General features: G+C 33.4%; 2 protein-coding genes across 2 annotated transcripts; one reads left to right on the top strand and one right to left on the bottom strand.

Moving 5' to 3' along the window:
* Window positions 1–6,497: 6,497 nt before the first annotated feature.
* Window positions 6,498–7,274, top strand: LOC148762228 (secreted RxLR effector protein 161-like). The gene is made up of 2 exons (XM_088807667.1): window positions 6,498–6,974; window positions 7,113–7,274. The coding sequence occupies exons 1-2, from the start codon at window positions 6,498–6,500 to the stop codon at window positions 7,272–7,274; spliced, it is 639 nt and encodes a 212-aa protein (XP_088663793.1).
* Window positions 7,275–7,720: 446 nt separating this feature from the next.
* LOC18596268 (3-oxoacyl-[acyl-carrier-protein] synthase II, chloroplastic-like) lies at window positions 7,721–11,657 on the bottom strand. Its single transcript, XM_018123985.2, has 12 exons — window positions 11,493–11,657; window positions 11,203–11,406; window positions 10,010–10,120; window positions 9,783–9,878; window positions 9,547–9,592; window positions 9,364–9,443; window positions 9,182–9,250; window positions 8,980–9,064; window positions 8,561–8,715; window positions 8,404–8,484; window positions 8,262–8,321; window positions 7,721–7,986 (listed from the first exon to the last, which is right to left on the bottom strand). The coding sequence occupies exons 1-12, from the start codon at window positions 11,655–11,657 to the stop codon at window positions 7,870–7,872; spliced, it is 1,269 nt and encodes a 422-aa protein (XP_017979474.2). The 3' UTR covers window positions 7,721–7,869.
* Between the last annotated feature and the right edge of the window lie 4,274 nt (window positions 11,658–15,931).

Below are 15,931 nucleotides of genomic sequence, written 5' to 3'. Positions count from 1 at the left end.
CGAGCAAGGTAGCAACATGACAGCACGTTTCTCGTTGCAGCAAAAGGCATTCTTAGTTTGCATATGGTTCAGTTTTTCAAGCATATCTTCCACTACATGGGTCCAATTGACATGATTGTTGGGTCATTAGAAAGATAAGAGGCAGGGCTATGACTTTAGTGTTTACTACTTTGCCCAGTTCTGATCGAAAGATGGTCAAAATCACTATCAAAGTGATAGCATTGCACCACCACTAAGAGTTTCTGGCGGTAGCGAAAGTCCATTTCGCTATAGCTAAATTCCTTGTTGCAATGAACACAATTTAACAATACTTAGCAACTTTCAAAGTTCAACATGCAAGATTCACATACGCAAAACCATATACCATACTCATGAACTTTGATTTCATAAACATAGATGTATATATATAAATGCATAGATAACACCAATATCAGCATAATCACACCTGACTCATGTACATCCCCCCACATCGTGCACAATCAGTGCCATCGTGTACATCCCCCCATATCGTGCACATGGGCACTATCATCATCCATCTCCCACACCACCATCATCATCGGCATGTGCATCCCCCCACATCGTGCACACACACGGTTATAGTCATCATACACAATATCAACTATCATCCACAACATATATACATATATACATATAAACATATATACATATATACATATACATATATATATATGTATATATGTATATATGTATACATATATCATCATAATGAAATGGTGCATGAATCAATAACAACCACAATTAAGTTGTAAATTAAATCTAATAATTCTAATGAATTTACAATAAGCAATCTACCCTCTAACCTAACATTTAACCTAAGTTTCTAGTCTAATTCACAAACCCATTTGGCCAACTACTCCAATTTAAATTTCATTACCTGGATGAGCTTGTAGGCATGAAGATCAACCAAAAATCTAATCTTTCCAAGAAAAATAATTTGAAGAAATTAGAGAATAAATCTGGAAATATAACCATAAATTCAAAAATTCCAAAAGTTGGAAATATATACCTTTCAACCTTGAAAATGAAGATTTGAAGCCAAAAATCTTAGTGTTGTTGAAAGTGAAGTAGAAATAGAAAATATAAGAAACAAGGAGAGATTTTTCTCTCTCTCTCCTAGGGTTTAAATGTGCTGAAAATTGAGGTTAGAAGCTGCAAATTCAGTGCCCAAGAAGTTAGGAGAATGAAGGATTAGGAAAAGAAAAGAAATAAAAAGAAAACAAGGAAAAATCACATGAACAATTTGATTTTCATGGAGGTGGAATGAAAAATGGCATTGGATGGGTGAGGAAGAAGAAAAAGTTGCTGGAAGCTTGAAAAATCTGCTGGAAATTTGAAGAAGTTGCTAGAAACTTGGATATTTATGCCTTATATTTATCCATTTTCTCACGTAATTATCAAAATACCCTTTAACAAGTTAACTTGTTCTTCTCCAATCTTTTGTGTAATATTTTTATTCTTTTGACACTGAAAAAAGGTCCACAATGATCTAAACTACTCGGGTTTACGAAAATTGAAAATTTTGACTCGAAGTGCAAAATGACCATTTTGCCATTACCGTGGAAATTATCATTATTTTTATTTTTTCTCATTTATTTACCATCATAAACATCATTTATTCATTCCTTAGGCCTATTTAGACCTTAATAGTATAAAAAAAACCCACTCGTAGGAGCCTACCAAGAGAAATTACGAAATTACCCCTGGTCCGCATTATCGCGTCTACTTCTAGTTGCGGATTTATGGAGGTCGAGATTTCACAGGTTCACTTCTAAATTACCCTTTTTAACATAGTAATCAACCTCAATTGACATCCGTAAACTTTATTAGCCACTGTATCAAAATACAGGGTAGTACAATATGGACCAGCTGAAGCTTTCCAATTGCTCTCCAATTTCTCTCTTTTGGAAAAGGTAGTATACATTGCTTACCATACTGACAAGTACTACATACCATATCAGGCTTTGTAATCTTAGGCAAACCTTCAACTAACTCTTTAGTTGCCATATTTTGCAGAGAATTGTAGTTTATATGCCCCAACCTTCTGTGGCACAGTTCAGAGTAATGTGTTGCACTAAAAAAGGCCTTTTGATCTATATGTTTCCAATCAATAAGGTACTAGTTGTTCTTCATCTCGACTGCCAACACTTCCTCACCTTCAGGATCAAAGATAGTACAATATTTATCCTTGAACAAAAGAACAAAGTGGTTCTTAGTTAACTATTCAACACTAAGCAAATTTTGGTTTGCATCAGGAACAAAATAAACATCAAGAATATACTTGTTACCCTCTTGTGTCTCCACAACCACTGTTCCTATGCCTAAAATCTTTAAAAAAGAACCATCACCAATCTCAACTTTAGCTTTGTAACTCTTGTTGAGAGTTGTAAATTATCCTACATCCTTTGTCAAATGCTTTGAGCAAGCATTGTCAATCAACCACACATTCTTCTTAGCTGATTTCCCTACTTCTTGAACCGTAAACAACACTTCATTAACACCTTCAATTTGCTCAGCAATTGCAGCTTTTTCATCCACATGAGTCCCTTTATTTTTGCATACCTGTTCAACATGACCAAGCTGGTTACATGACTTATATTTAACATTAGGCCTATACTAGTAACACTTAGATGAGTGAGTGGTTTTCTTACAATGAGAGCATGGTAGAAACTTGGTTTTTGGCTTTCCAGTCTTGTCATCCACAGTTTTCTTCCCTTTTTCCTTCCTATCAAGCTCATTTTTCTTATAACTATTTCCACCAAGCGTCAGATTCTTAGTTTTGGCCACTAGTGCACTATCAACTGCATTCTTCTGTCTGAATGCTCTTATCTGTTCAAAAGCTTCCAAGGCATTTACAAGTTTCTTCAAGGTAATCTATCCAAATATCCTTAGAATCCTCCAATGAAAAGATTTTTGGAATGCTAACAAGCATCTTATGTACTAACTTCTCTTCAATCATAACCTTCCTTAATAGTCTCAATTGGTTGGCTAAGGTCATTATCTTCCCATAAAACTCCATGATGGATTCATCATCCTCTATTCTCAACATTTCAAATTGCCTAAACGAATTCAATGTTTGAATTTGCCTAGTCCTATCACTACTAAAAAATTCATCTTTCAAATGGTCCCATACATCTTTTAGATTATTTAAATGCATAATCCTAGCTAAGATCTCATCAGAAATAGCAAATTGTAAGCAAGATAAAGCTTTGTACCTCTTGGCTTTATCTTTTTCAAACTATCGAATTGGTATGTCTCTTCACTGGCTCCATAACTTCCCAGGTACAAAATGCCTTGAGGTAAGACTTCATCTTCACTGACCAAATTGCATAGTTTTCACAAGTAAATACTGGTGGAGTTGAAGTATTAAATCCAGATGTAGCCATTAAAAAACCTTGCCTTGAATGATGAACTGGTATTAAAAAACAAAAAAGATTAAAATGAAAACAGTCCCTTAAGACCCCTAATATAGCTCTAATACCATATTGAATAACAGAGAGATTAACCAGAGGAAGGGAAAGTTCATAAGAACAAAAAGAGCCAAAATTTGGAAAAATTGGGGAGAGCTAAAAACAGTAGCTCACACACCTTCTCATTCATTTCATTTCACCTTGTATATATCACACTTAACACTAGAGAAATGGAAAAATAGCAACGGTACTCAGCCTCGAAACATGGAAAACAAATTTGGTTGGTTGTGCACTGAAATCCATGTATTGGTTTCAGTGCCAAGCAACGGCTACAAAGGAAACAGAGGACACCTGGCTTAACAACTATATAACCCCATCAAAACGACACATTTAAGCAATGTATAAGTAAAAAATACAACAAAACAACAAAAGCTAAAGTCATATTATATAAACATTAAAGTGACTAAGTAAAATGACAAACAAGCTTAGCGTATCAACTGTTGAAGTACGAAACGACATTTGCTATTCAACCTTCCTCTTCTTCTTCTTCTTCATTCTTCAACCTCTGAACCTTCTCGCCAAGTCTGCTTCTTCAAATTACAGATTTGTGATCATTTCTCAACAGCTTTGGTCATGATATCTACAAGTTGCAATTCTGAAGGACAATGCTGAGCACATAATTCCCTTTTCTTTTGGACATCTTTGATGGAGTGATACTTCACATTGATGTGTTTGGTTTTGTCATGCCAAACTGGATTTTTGGTAATAGCTATGGCTGATTTATCATCAACAAATAAATCAGTTGCTTAATCTTGACGGAACTGCAAGTTAGCAAGTATTTTCGTTAACCATATAACCTGATTTGATGGTGCAGCAGAGGCTATATATTCAACCTCAACAGTAAATTGGGCTTCAATAGATTGCTTGTGAGAGTTCCATGAGAATGCTTAATTGCTAGGAGTAAAGACATATCCAGAAGTGTTTTTAACATCATCAACATTTCCAGCAAAGTCACTATCTGAATTGCTAATGAGCTTGATGTTATCCATTTTAATGAAGAGAACTCCAAGCTCTAAAGTCCCTGTGAGATATCTCAGCATTATTTTGCCAACAATAATATGAGAATCTGTTGGATCTTGCATGAATCAGGACAAAAATCTTACTGTGTACATTATATCAGGTCGAAAGGAGCATATATAAAGAAGACAACCAATCAACTTCCTATAAATGGATGGATCTTCAGGTCTCTTCCCACTGTTACCAAAGAATTTAACATTTGCAACTTGTGGTGTAGTCACAGGTTTGCAACTGCCCATGTGAAATCTTTTGAGTACCTTAGAGATATAACCCTTGTGAGATAACCAAATGCCATTCTTAAGTTGTTGAATTTCCAAACTAAGGAAATACCTCATGGGACCTAAATCAGTCATGTCAAACTCTTTTTGCATTTCGAGTTTGAATTTGCAGAGCGCTTTTTCATTCCTTCTAGTAACTAGCAGATCGTCCACATATAAGGACACAATCAACACCACATTATCTCTTGATTTGAGTGTGTATAATGTAGCTTCATTCATGCTTTTTACAAAGCCTTGTTGTGTCAAATGAGCATCAATTTTGCTATATCAAGAGCCACTGAGTTTGAGAATTTGTTGGCTAAGCTAGGGTTGAAGCATTAACTCACAATAGTAGACAACCTTCATCAAAATGGGGTGTCAAAGAGGAAGAATAGGACCTTGATGGAAATGGCAAGATGTCTGATGTTTCAGAAAAGTATGCCAAAGGTATTTTGGGCAGAGGTTGTTAACACAGCTAATTATATTCTAAATATGGCTTATACTAGAGTTTTGTCAAACAAAACAGCTTGTGAGATGTGGCATGAACATAAACCAAGTGTTTCACATATGAAAACTTTTGGTTCTGTGTATTGTGCAAAGATTCCAGCAGAGAAGAGGTCAACGTTTGATCCTAAACCTGTCTTGGCTATTTTTATTGGTTATAGTGACCTTTCTAGGAGTTACAAGCTCTATAATGTTAAGTCAGAGAAGGTTTTTATCAATAAGGATGTCAAATTTGATGAAAGGCTAAGTTGGAATTGGGACAATGAAATTGTGGAAAACTCTGGAGATGTATTTTTGGGTGTTGATGAACAGTTACAAGGTGATAATTATGAGTTAACTAACTTGGAGGATGAGAACTTGGCTGTTAAAGGCACAAGATCACTGGAGGACATCTATAATAAATGTAATTTGGCAATGACAGATCCTACCAGTTTTGTAAAAGTTCAAACTGATGCAAATTGGAAGACTACAATGGATACAGAGATTAATATGATTCTAAAAATGAACTTGGGTGTTTGTTGACAAACCAAGCAATCAAAATGTGATTGGGGTCAAGTGGATCTATAGAACTAAGCTGAATCTTGATGGCTCAATCAACAAATACAAGGCAAGGTTGGCTGTGAATGAGTATGCACAGACTTATGGCATTGATTTCTTTGAAACTTTTGCACCTGTTGTTAGGCATGACACCATTAGATTATTGATAGGTCTATCAACTGGGGAGGATTGGAAAATATTCCATTTGGATGTCAAGTCAGCCGTTCTAAATGGAATTTGAAGGAGAAAATCTACATTGCCCAACCTGAAGGGTATGAGGTACAGGGTTCAGAAAACAAAGTGTGCAAGCTTGTAAAAGTTTTATATGGTCTCAAGCAGAGTCCTAAAGCCTGGTATGAGAGAATTTTTTTTTTTTGCTCAATCAAGGTATGAGAGAATTGATGATTATTTCAAAGGCCAAGGACTCAACAGAAGCATTACCGAGCCTACTTTTTATGTGAAAAGCTCTAATGAATCAGCAGAGTTGGTTGTAGCTTTGTATGTGGATGATTTATTGATTACAAGACCAGATACTGAATACTTGCAAGAATTCAAGGCACAAATGATGTCAATATTTGAAATAACAGGCTTAGGCTTAATGTCATACTTCCTGAAAATGGAAGTTCAGAAAAGTTCTAGACAAATTTACTTGCATTAGTCGAAATATGCCAAAGATTTACTAAAAAAGTTTAACATGAGTAATTGCAAAGCTGTAGACACACCACTTACTGCGGGAAACAAATTTAGTAAGAATGATGGTTCAGCTAAGGCTGATGGTTCAATTTATAGAAGCATTGTTGGCTCTTTGTTGTACTTATCAGCAACAAAACCAGATATAAGGTATGCTACTTGTCTTCTGTCAAGGGTTATACAGACTCCTTCTCTGGTGCATTTCACAGCTGCAAAAAGGATTTTGAGGTATGTGAAAGGTATGATAGTCTTTGGATTGTTGTATTTGAAGAAAGACAGTGGTGAGCTTCAAGGCTTTAGTGACAATGACTGGGCAAGATCTGTGGATGATTCTAAAAGCACTGGGAGTTTCTGTTTTTTGTTGGGAAGTGCTGTATTCACTCGGGCTTCAAAGAAACAAGAGATAGTGGCTCAGTCCTCTGCGGAAGCTGAGTACATTGCCATAGCTTTAGCTGCTATCCATACTAAATGGTTAAGAAAGGTACTGTTCGATCTTGGTTTTAGTCAATGTCAAGGTACAATTTTACATGTGGACAACCAGTTAGCAATCGCTACAACCAAAAATATTGTCCGCCATGGTTGCACATAATATATTGGGGTGAAATTTCATTCTCTAAAGGATGCTATCAAAGATCAAGAGATTGAGCTTAGGTACTGTCAAACCGATGATCAATTGGCGGATATATTCACTATAGGTCTCGGCAAAGAGAGGTTTGAGCTTCTTAGGGCAGGCTTGGGTATTTACCAGGTTCCAAATCAAGGGGGTGTGTTGAAAGGTTGATCCGGAACAAGTAGAAAAACAAGAGCTTAGCTAAGCGGGAAGCAACAGAAATTTGAAGAAGACCAATAGAAACATCATTGTTTTGCCTTCACTAAATCCAAGAATTGTGAAACACATGATTGGAGTATCATTTAGTCTGCTGTTTTTCTGTTGAGTGCTGTATGACTTGGTTACCTATCGTTTAGGTTTCTTGGGTTCCAAACGACTCCTTTAGCGTGTCGTTTTAGCCAGTTATATGTCTGTTTTTATTTCTTTTTGTTATAGCCATTGCTGTGCACATTGTTCAAGTATTGATTTCAGTGATTTGCTAACTGTGTCAATTGTTTTCCATTCTCAAGACTATACCTTTTCTTCAGAGCATGTATAAATATACAGATTTTGAGGAATGAAAATATGGGTTCAATTTCTATATTGAAAACCTTCTTCTTCTTCTTCTCCCATATTACTTTGTTTTTCTGATTATTCTTCTTCTTTTAAGGAAAACTATATTTTTCTCTGAAAAACTCAACAGGGGTGTGGCGTGGAATATCTAAATTTAACTTCTATACAATTTGCTTTTGAGCGACTACAAATTGATAGTTTACCAGCATGTACTTCACTTGATTGGCGCAAATAAGATGGATGAATTCTGTCCACCATAGCCAAATGAGTTGGAGAGTGCCAACTTAATGTCCAATTGTTCCTTTTTGGGGCCAACCAAAATGTTTGTGTCCTGCGTTCCACGTATGCAGAGTTCAGTAAAATCTGAGAAAACAAAAGTGTATGCTTTTGTCTATGTATATAATAATTGATCATATGATGTGCTATCTGTTATTTTTATTTTCTACTACAGTTTATTCTGAGATAAGCTCTCTTCCTTGCAATTTTTATTTAGGCATGGGACGTCTCGTCCCCTTTAGTGTCCGTTTTGCAAGAGCCTATTCATCAACTAGTCTAAAAAACCAATGACATGTATGCTTATACAATTCAATATGGAAAAGAACATACCAAGCCCTCATCAGGATTATCAAGATTGATGTTTGGATGAATCCATCCCGTCTCTATTGCCTACATTTGAAAAGGAAAAACTTGCAGGTTAGAATTCAAGGACAGTGGAGATGAATTGTTGGAAGCTTCAGAAACCAGTCACCTTAATTGTTGCAATGGCTTCTACAGCACCTGAGGCTCCTTGTAGATGACCAATCATGGATTTTGAAGAGTTTATTCTCAGCTGGGAAAGGCGTAAAAGGATAAGTATGCATAGAACAGATTGAACTAAAGGAAGTAAGTTTATCGTGTCATATTACCTGAGGGTTTTGGCCAAAATGATCCATCAGAGTTTGGTATTCTCTTTGATCACCTTTTTGTGTAGACGAAGCAAATGCGTTTATGTAATTTACATCTTCTTTGGCTACCCCAGCTTGATCCAAGGCCTTCTTTATGCAAAGATTCATTCCTGTCCCTGATATTGGTAGGGAGAAATCATCTACAACTAATATATATATGTGTGTGTGTGTGTATATATATATATATATATATATTTGCATAATTAAGTAGAGCACCATCTGTGGATGATCTAAAGCCACCAATGAGTGGCAGTTCATATAAGCAGAAAGGAAAGGTAAAGAAGAAAAGGGGAAAAAGGTGTTAAATAACATTGAACAGAAGCTAATTTCAACTGGCAATTTTAGTTTCCCCCGCAAGGAAGTTCAACAGGCTTGTTTACCATCAGGATGAGGGTCAGTTATGTGATAAGCATCAGAAGTGAAGCTTCCACCTAAAAATTCTGCATAAATTTTTGCTCCTCTCCTCTGCCAAATCAAATGATGAGGTAAAAAGTAATGGTGTGGTAAGAACTTGACCATATGAGAGGATTAAAAAGGATGGATTTGTGTGAAAGTTTAGAACTGATTAACTGCAAGTTGTACCTTTGCATGTTCTAACTCTTCCAGAAGCAAAACCCCAGCCCCTTCTCCGATTACAAATCCATCGCGATCCTGCTCAAGTAGTAGAAATTTTATCAAGAATTAGAACATTTTCTCTTTTGCCAGCAATTTGAGACAAAAAAGGAAGCTAGGCAGGTAAAAAAAGCAAAAGTTGGATGGTCTACAATATCCCAGGGCCGGGAGGCTTTCTCTGGATCGCTATTCCTTCTAGAAAGACTTCTGCATGCCGTAAACCCTCCCAATGCTGCAAGTTCAATCACCAAAGAAAAATAATGACCTCATTTAGTTTCCATAGTGATCATCCTCTTTGAAAAATCGAATCCAGGATATTTGAAAGGCGAAAATACCTATTTGAACAACTGCAGCGTCGGAGCCGCCACAAAGCATCATGTCCTGGGAGATCTCCAAAAATTAGGAAATACTACTATATATATCCCAACTAATAATATATATCTTTACATCAGCATTAAACGTTTTCTAATTAGAAAAAATTGATAAAAAAGCTCAGAAGGCTTCTTAAAACAACGTAGAGCTAACGGCGAATACAGAACACTTTCTGCATGAAATATGGAAATCCACCTACCGTTTCTCCTCTAGTGATAAGCCCAGCTGCACTAAGTATACAAAAGTTGCTTGTTGCACAAGCGGCAGATAGTGCGTAGTTTGGACCCATCCAACCCTGCGATTTGGTAACTAGTAAATGGATTCAAAGATCGCATGGAAAAAAACTTGATATTTCCTAACTTAATTCCTATATATCTATCCCACAAGTCTGTCCTAACCTTTTCGGAACTCAAATTTTGAGCTTACCAGTTCCATGGCTAGTATAGCAGGGCCCATATTGCTTATTCCGATGGGTAAACTGAATGGCTTTATCTTCTTAATTGATTCTCTCATTGTTTCAATTGTTTCTTGGAAAAGCTGATCAAAATCACAATATATTGTCAGTATAACACATAAAACTACACCGGCAAAGGGATTATATATAGAAGAAAGAGAGCGAGCAGTAGTCCAGTTAATTCTGTTACGTAGAATGAATGTGAGGCTCTTCTCGTTTCTTGCCTCACTTTACAAAAACCATGGAGAATTCCATTTTATTTCAGCATATAACCTAAGTACTAAGAAAATGTTAATAGCTTGGAAAAGTTAGATAATGTAATTTTTATGATTGTTTGGTTCTCAAGGTAAAATAGTTTGGGGACAGAATGACCTTTCAATAGAAATATATTGATACATTCAACGATTTGATTTGTGAAATGGAATAACGTATAAATGATAATTAAACCATTTGATTTGTTAGAGAATATATATATATATATATATATATATATTTATAAATTCATAATTTTATAAAAATATAATTAATTATATTAAAAATATACAATAATTAAGATAATTAATAAAATATCTGCCTATCAAGATAATTAATAAAATGATATATATTCTCACTTCACTAAGTATATGCATGCTTATTAAATTTTAATTTTTTATCACTTTTCAATTCCCTTAATATTATTAATTCTTAATTTCTTCTCTTGTTTTCAATTAATTAATGTTAATATGTATTTAATGATCTTTAACAGTTAGTTTTTTATATAAAAATAATTTTTTTAATTTATAATATCTATTTATAACATTTTTTATAATTTTAATAAAAAAATCTCATTTTCTTGATTTTAAAAAATGATTTCATGTGAATATTTAATTTTAAATTTTTAAGATCATTGAACCACCTCTACTTCTCTCTTCTTTACTATGACATGACTTTATTAAAAAAATAATAATAAAATTCACCGGATCATTAATTCACAACAACCGATCATATGCCCCTCAGTTGTAGCTGTTCCTAGTGAGGATAAAACTTTGCTGGAATAGCTTTTCTTCTTTTTCTTTTAGAATAAACCTAACAGAATATGTAGAGTAGATATCTCATAGACAATTAACAAACTGTGTCAGTTTTACTTCCATAAATACTCTGTGATCATAAAAAATCCTTCACTTACATGGAACCCTCCTAACGAAGAGCCAATTATAATCCCACGTTTCTTTTTGTCATAGTCGCCATCCACTTCATCTGTTATACCACCATCTGCCAAAGCTTTTTTTGCAGCAGTGAGCAAGTACAGCGTGTATTTGTCGGCCTTTTTAGCAAGCTTTGGCGAGACCCAACCATCTATGGAAAAAGACTTGATCTCTCCAGCAATTTTCTGTCAAGGACGTCAGAACTTGTTCAAAAAATTTTCATCATTAACTATAAAGAAACTGATCCGGCCAGTGAAAGATGTCTATATACCGTGGGAAACTGAGAACAGTCAAAGTTCTCTATCTCACTTATGCCACTGACGCCATCAAGAAGATTGTTATAAAATACGTCCGGCTCATGTCCAAGAGGGGTTACTAAACCCAGACCTGTCACGACAACCCGCGGTCGGCTTGCATGTTGTACAGTAACTGCCATGGTTTTGCCTAAAAGCACAACATGATATTAATTAAGTACACTTCAACCAAAATTAGCCGAACAAATTGCATAACCATATGCTTAGAGTGGAGTGGTCTTTGGATTTGCTCGTAATTTGGGTTTTTATTCTTTTGCCCACTTACTTATTCGAATTCTGGATTAAATGGTTAATCAGTCACTGTTGATAGGATGAATCTAAAAGCACCATTATTAAGAGCAGAGCTAGAACATTTTTAAAGGGGATCAAATAAAAAGAAATATTAAACAATTAAAGAGAACTTTATATACAATTCAATTATTATTTATTTAAAAGATTAAATCAAATTCAAAAAATTAAATAAAATTCAAAAGATATTAGACATATAAAAAATTACACATTAACAATAATGATGGTGTTATTTATATATATAACTAAATGAAACAATAAAATGAGCCTTTCTTACTCTTGGAGCGTAAGAGTGGAAGAAAAAAATAATTTTTCAAATACAAATAAATTGCTTCTTTACTTTATGTATTTTATCTCTCTTTTGATTTTTAAGTTGCCTCTTAGATTGCTAATTAACATATTAAGTTATTGAGTTGAATTATTAAGATATAATATATTATGATAAGCTATTAGGTTGGATTGTTAAGACATAATATATTATGATAGGCTTAGAATTATATTAATATTTAATGAGTTTGGAGTAGTATACTCACTTTTATTTTTCTTAAATTTGATAAGCTTAACATATTAGTTTAGAATTTATTTACTGTGGTTAATTAACAATATGCTAACCATAATGACTCTAATGTTATTAAATAGTTTGAAGAACAAAACTAATTATTAAATAAAAAATTATTTTGAGAGCCATTAAAAATATATATAATAAATAAAATTATATTGAAATAAATATAATTATTTCGTTCTATCAATTTGTATGTATATTTTTATTACTTAAAGTTTGTAACATATATGCTAGAATGCATTGGTTATTCTGAAAAAAAAAATGATATATGGATGAAATTTTAAATAACAATACAACACTGTAACTTATATTTGAAAATTACATGATAATTTATTTATTTTTAAATATTAAAATCATAAAAAATAAAATTCACATATCAGAAAAAGGAAAAACATAACAAATAGAAAATAGAATTCACATTTGACATAATAAAAAAGAAAGCAAAAGAATATAGCTTATAATTCGTAGAAATTATGAAAGAAAATTTATAAAAATTTAAAACATATGAGAAAATAAGATAGAAATAGATAAATAAATAAACAAATAATATAAATTAAAAAATTAAAAAAACTTTAAAATTAAGTCAAGCATATAAAATTATTTTATTATTCTTTATTTGTATTAATTATTAAATAAAAATTTTTTTTGGGAGGATCATTAAAAAAAATTTATAAAAAAATTAAAAAAAATTAAATTTTGGGGGCCATGGCCCCATCCCATAAGGAGGCTCCGCCCCTGACCATTATGGTAAGCTGAAATTTTTTTTCTATACACAGGTGTTACTGATGATACGTGACCCTAAGTAATAAATACAGTTTTCTTCATGGTTATAGAAGCAGGATCGGATGGGAGGATATTTTTACTGTTCCAGGATATATATACTCTAGAGTCTAGAACAATGCCTTCATGACATTTAAACTTGCATATGCATCAGAAACCAACCACAAATTTGACTACTCATCTATTAAGACAATTAACTTTTAAGATCATAAAAAATTAAAAGAACAACATATATAAACGTATGCACAGACTAAAGTATTCATCAAACTAAACACTTCCAGAATTGAACAAAGGTTCCTAGACAATACCAACTCGCTTAATGTGCCTCTGCCTAGCACTAGTTGATGATGCCATTTTGGCCTGAAAGTGTTGCAAGCCATTGTTGCAAGGGAGGAACAAAGAAGAAATCGGCCCTGGTAGGCTGTAATATTCTTTTAAAAAAGAACAAGAATGCATCGGGTTAATTTTGAATGCCCCGGTTCCAACAAAATACTTAGGAAGCACTACATACCACCACTACATACAGCATCTATATATACCCACACGACAAATGCAAAATGCATGCAGGCTGTAGCAACATCAGCAGTTAAGAGACCCAGACAAGCGGACGTTAAAAATTAAATACTGGTACGATGCAACATATCACATTATTCCCAAGTCATCTAAATTTAAAAAAAGGGGTCATGTGGAAGATGGCAATTGCCTGATGGCAATTGCCTCTATGCAATTAGGTAGCGTTTAGTACTTTACAATATAATATAATTACAAGTGATATGATTGCAGGTAATGTGATTGCAAGTAATGTGATTGCAGGAAATATAACATTGCAGTGTTTGGTATATAAATAATATAATGATTAAAATGTAAAGAAAATAACATTGCAGTGCTTGTTTTACAAATACTTTACAGGGTATGTGATGTTAATTTTCAAAACTACCCTTATTTATTAAAATACAAGTTTAATATGTATTTTTTTATTATTAATTTTTATATAATGTCATTTTTAAATATATTTTTAATTAAATATATTTTATTTTTCATTTCTTATTACAAGTATATATTTTATTTTTATTTTTAATATAATTTCTTATATTGTATATTTTATTTTAATTTTTTTTAGAAGATAATATTTTATTTTTATTTCTTAATACGTTTTATATGTATACATTAATGTGATAGCTTCCTCTCTTGTAACCAATAGCAAATTGGCAATAAAATACCCATAATTCTCAATCTCCAATTAATTTCTTTTGAAAATATCATAAATTCAAAATAACTTGCTACCAAGCTAAAACAAAATATCAAGCATAACATCACCAAAACCATATAACTGAAAATCATAAATGAAGTTCCTTGATTGATGCTCTAAACCAAAAGTCATAAAGTTCTAATAAACCAAAGTTGAAGTCACCTAAAGGATAGACATACCATTGTTAAAATACGAAAGAGTTCAAAGTTAATAGCACTGCTAAAGTTCATCCTAAATTGATAACTAGTTCTTTGCAATAACAATACCCATCATTTAGATAGAGCCACTAAGCAAAGCCTTCACATAAATTTTCTGCAACTCCTCATATAATGAAAATAGATAATTTATCTTCCACATATCACTACAGATGATATGTCCAACCTTAACAATTTTTGATATGCAAGGAATATGTTGGATGAATTTAATGCTTAAGTTCAATTGATACTAGAAACCGATTTAATGGCAGCAATCAAAGGCAAAAAAAAAAAAAAAAGATTGCACTGCAAGAAGTAGGACTCAAACCCAAGACCAATAATGCAAGCGTCACTAAGCAATTAACTACACAACCAATAACGACGGGCAATAACAACTAAACCTTTTTACACTCTTTTCTTCCACCTTAAAATCTAAAAAAAAAATTGCAATGGTTTCCTACTATCAAGACCAATTTTACCTTAAACAAAATAAAAAAAAATGGGAGGTCAAATCTTTAAAAAAAGGCAAAAAAAGAGTAAAAATTCAAATTCAGGGTTAAAATGAGGTTTTTTGGGGTCAATCAAAAAGTTACATGGATCCAAAAAAAAATCATCCCGATCGGACAACCGAGCGCAAAGTTACGACCTTTTGAAGTTGAGTAGGGGAAAAGATTCCTATATAAACCAACGGGGCATTTTTAAAAATAACCCTTACATGTACAAAAACATATGACGCGCCATATACAAAAATATGTAATACACCATGTAAAGGAACATGTGACACGCCATGTACAGAAACATATGACACACCATGTACAAAAATATGTGACACACCATGTAAAGGAACATGTGACACGTCATGTACAGAAACATGTGACATTCCACGTACAAAAACATGTGACATGCCATGTACAGAAACATGTGATACGCCATGTGAAGGAACATGTGACACACCATATACAAAAAACATGTGACACGCCATGTACAGAAGCATGTGACATGCTATGTACAAAAACATGTGACACGTCATGTGCAAAAACATGTTACACGTCATGGTTACAAAAGGTTATTACACACCATGTTGAAAAAAAAAATATTGCTGTTACATGCCATGTTGAAAAAATATTGTTGTTACACGACATATTCAAAAATATTTTATTACACTTTAATGCTAGGTACGAGTTCTACTTAAAGCCAAGATCCATGGATTTGGCAATGCTAGGTACGAGTTCTGCTGCTTTCAGCATTTTTAATTGGATAGAAGTTCTAATTGGATAGAACTTGAAAACTATTTGATTACCCATATTTTGTTGAGGGAACAAA

The sequence above is a fragment of the Theobroma cacao genome, chromosome 6, assembly GCF_053813885.1.
Source record: "Theobroma cacao isolate CCN51 chromosome 6, ASM5381388v1, whole genome shotgun sequence".
NCBI lineage: Eukaryota > Viridiplantae > Streptophyta > Magnoliopsida > Malvales > Malvaceae > Theobroma > Theobroma cacao.
Note: the sequence above shows the minus strand (reverse complement) of the source record. Positions and strands in the feature narration are given on the sequence as shown.

Coding starts and splice junctions, on each gene's coding strand:
- LOC148762228 (XM_088807667.1), top strand. CDS start 6,498: ATGAGTAATTGCAAAGCTGTAGACACACCACTTACTGCGGGAAACAAA. Junction 6,975..7,112: donor ATACTAAATGGTTAAGAAAG/GTACTGTTCGAT, acceptor CATTCTCTAAAG/GATGCTATCAAAGATCAAGA.
- LOC18596268 (XM_018123985.2), bottom strand. CDS start 11,657: ATGGCAGTTACTGTACAACATGCAAGCCGACCGCGGGTTGTCGTGACA. Junction 9,879..10,009: donor CTATACTAGCCATGGAACTG/GTAAGCTCAAAA, acceptor ACCAAATCGCAG/GGTTGGATGGGTCCAAACTA. Junction 8,716..8,979: donor AACTGACCCTCATCCTGATG/GTAAACAAGCCT, acceptor TACCAATATCAG/GGACAGGAATGAATCTTTGC.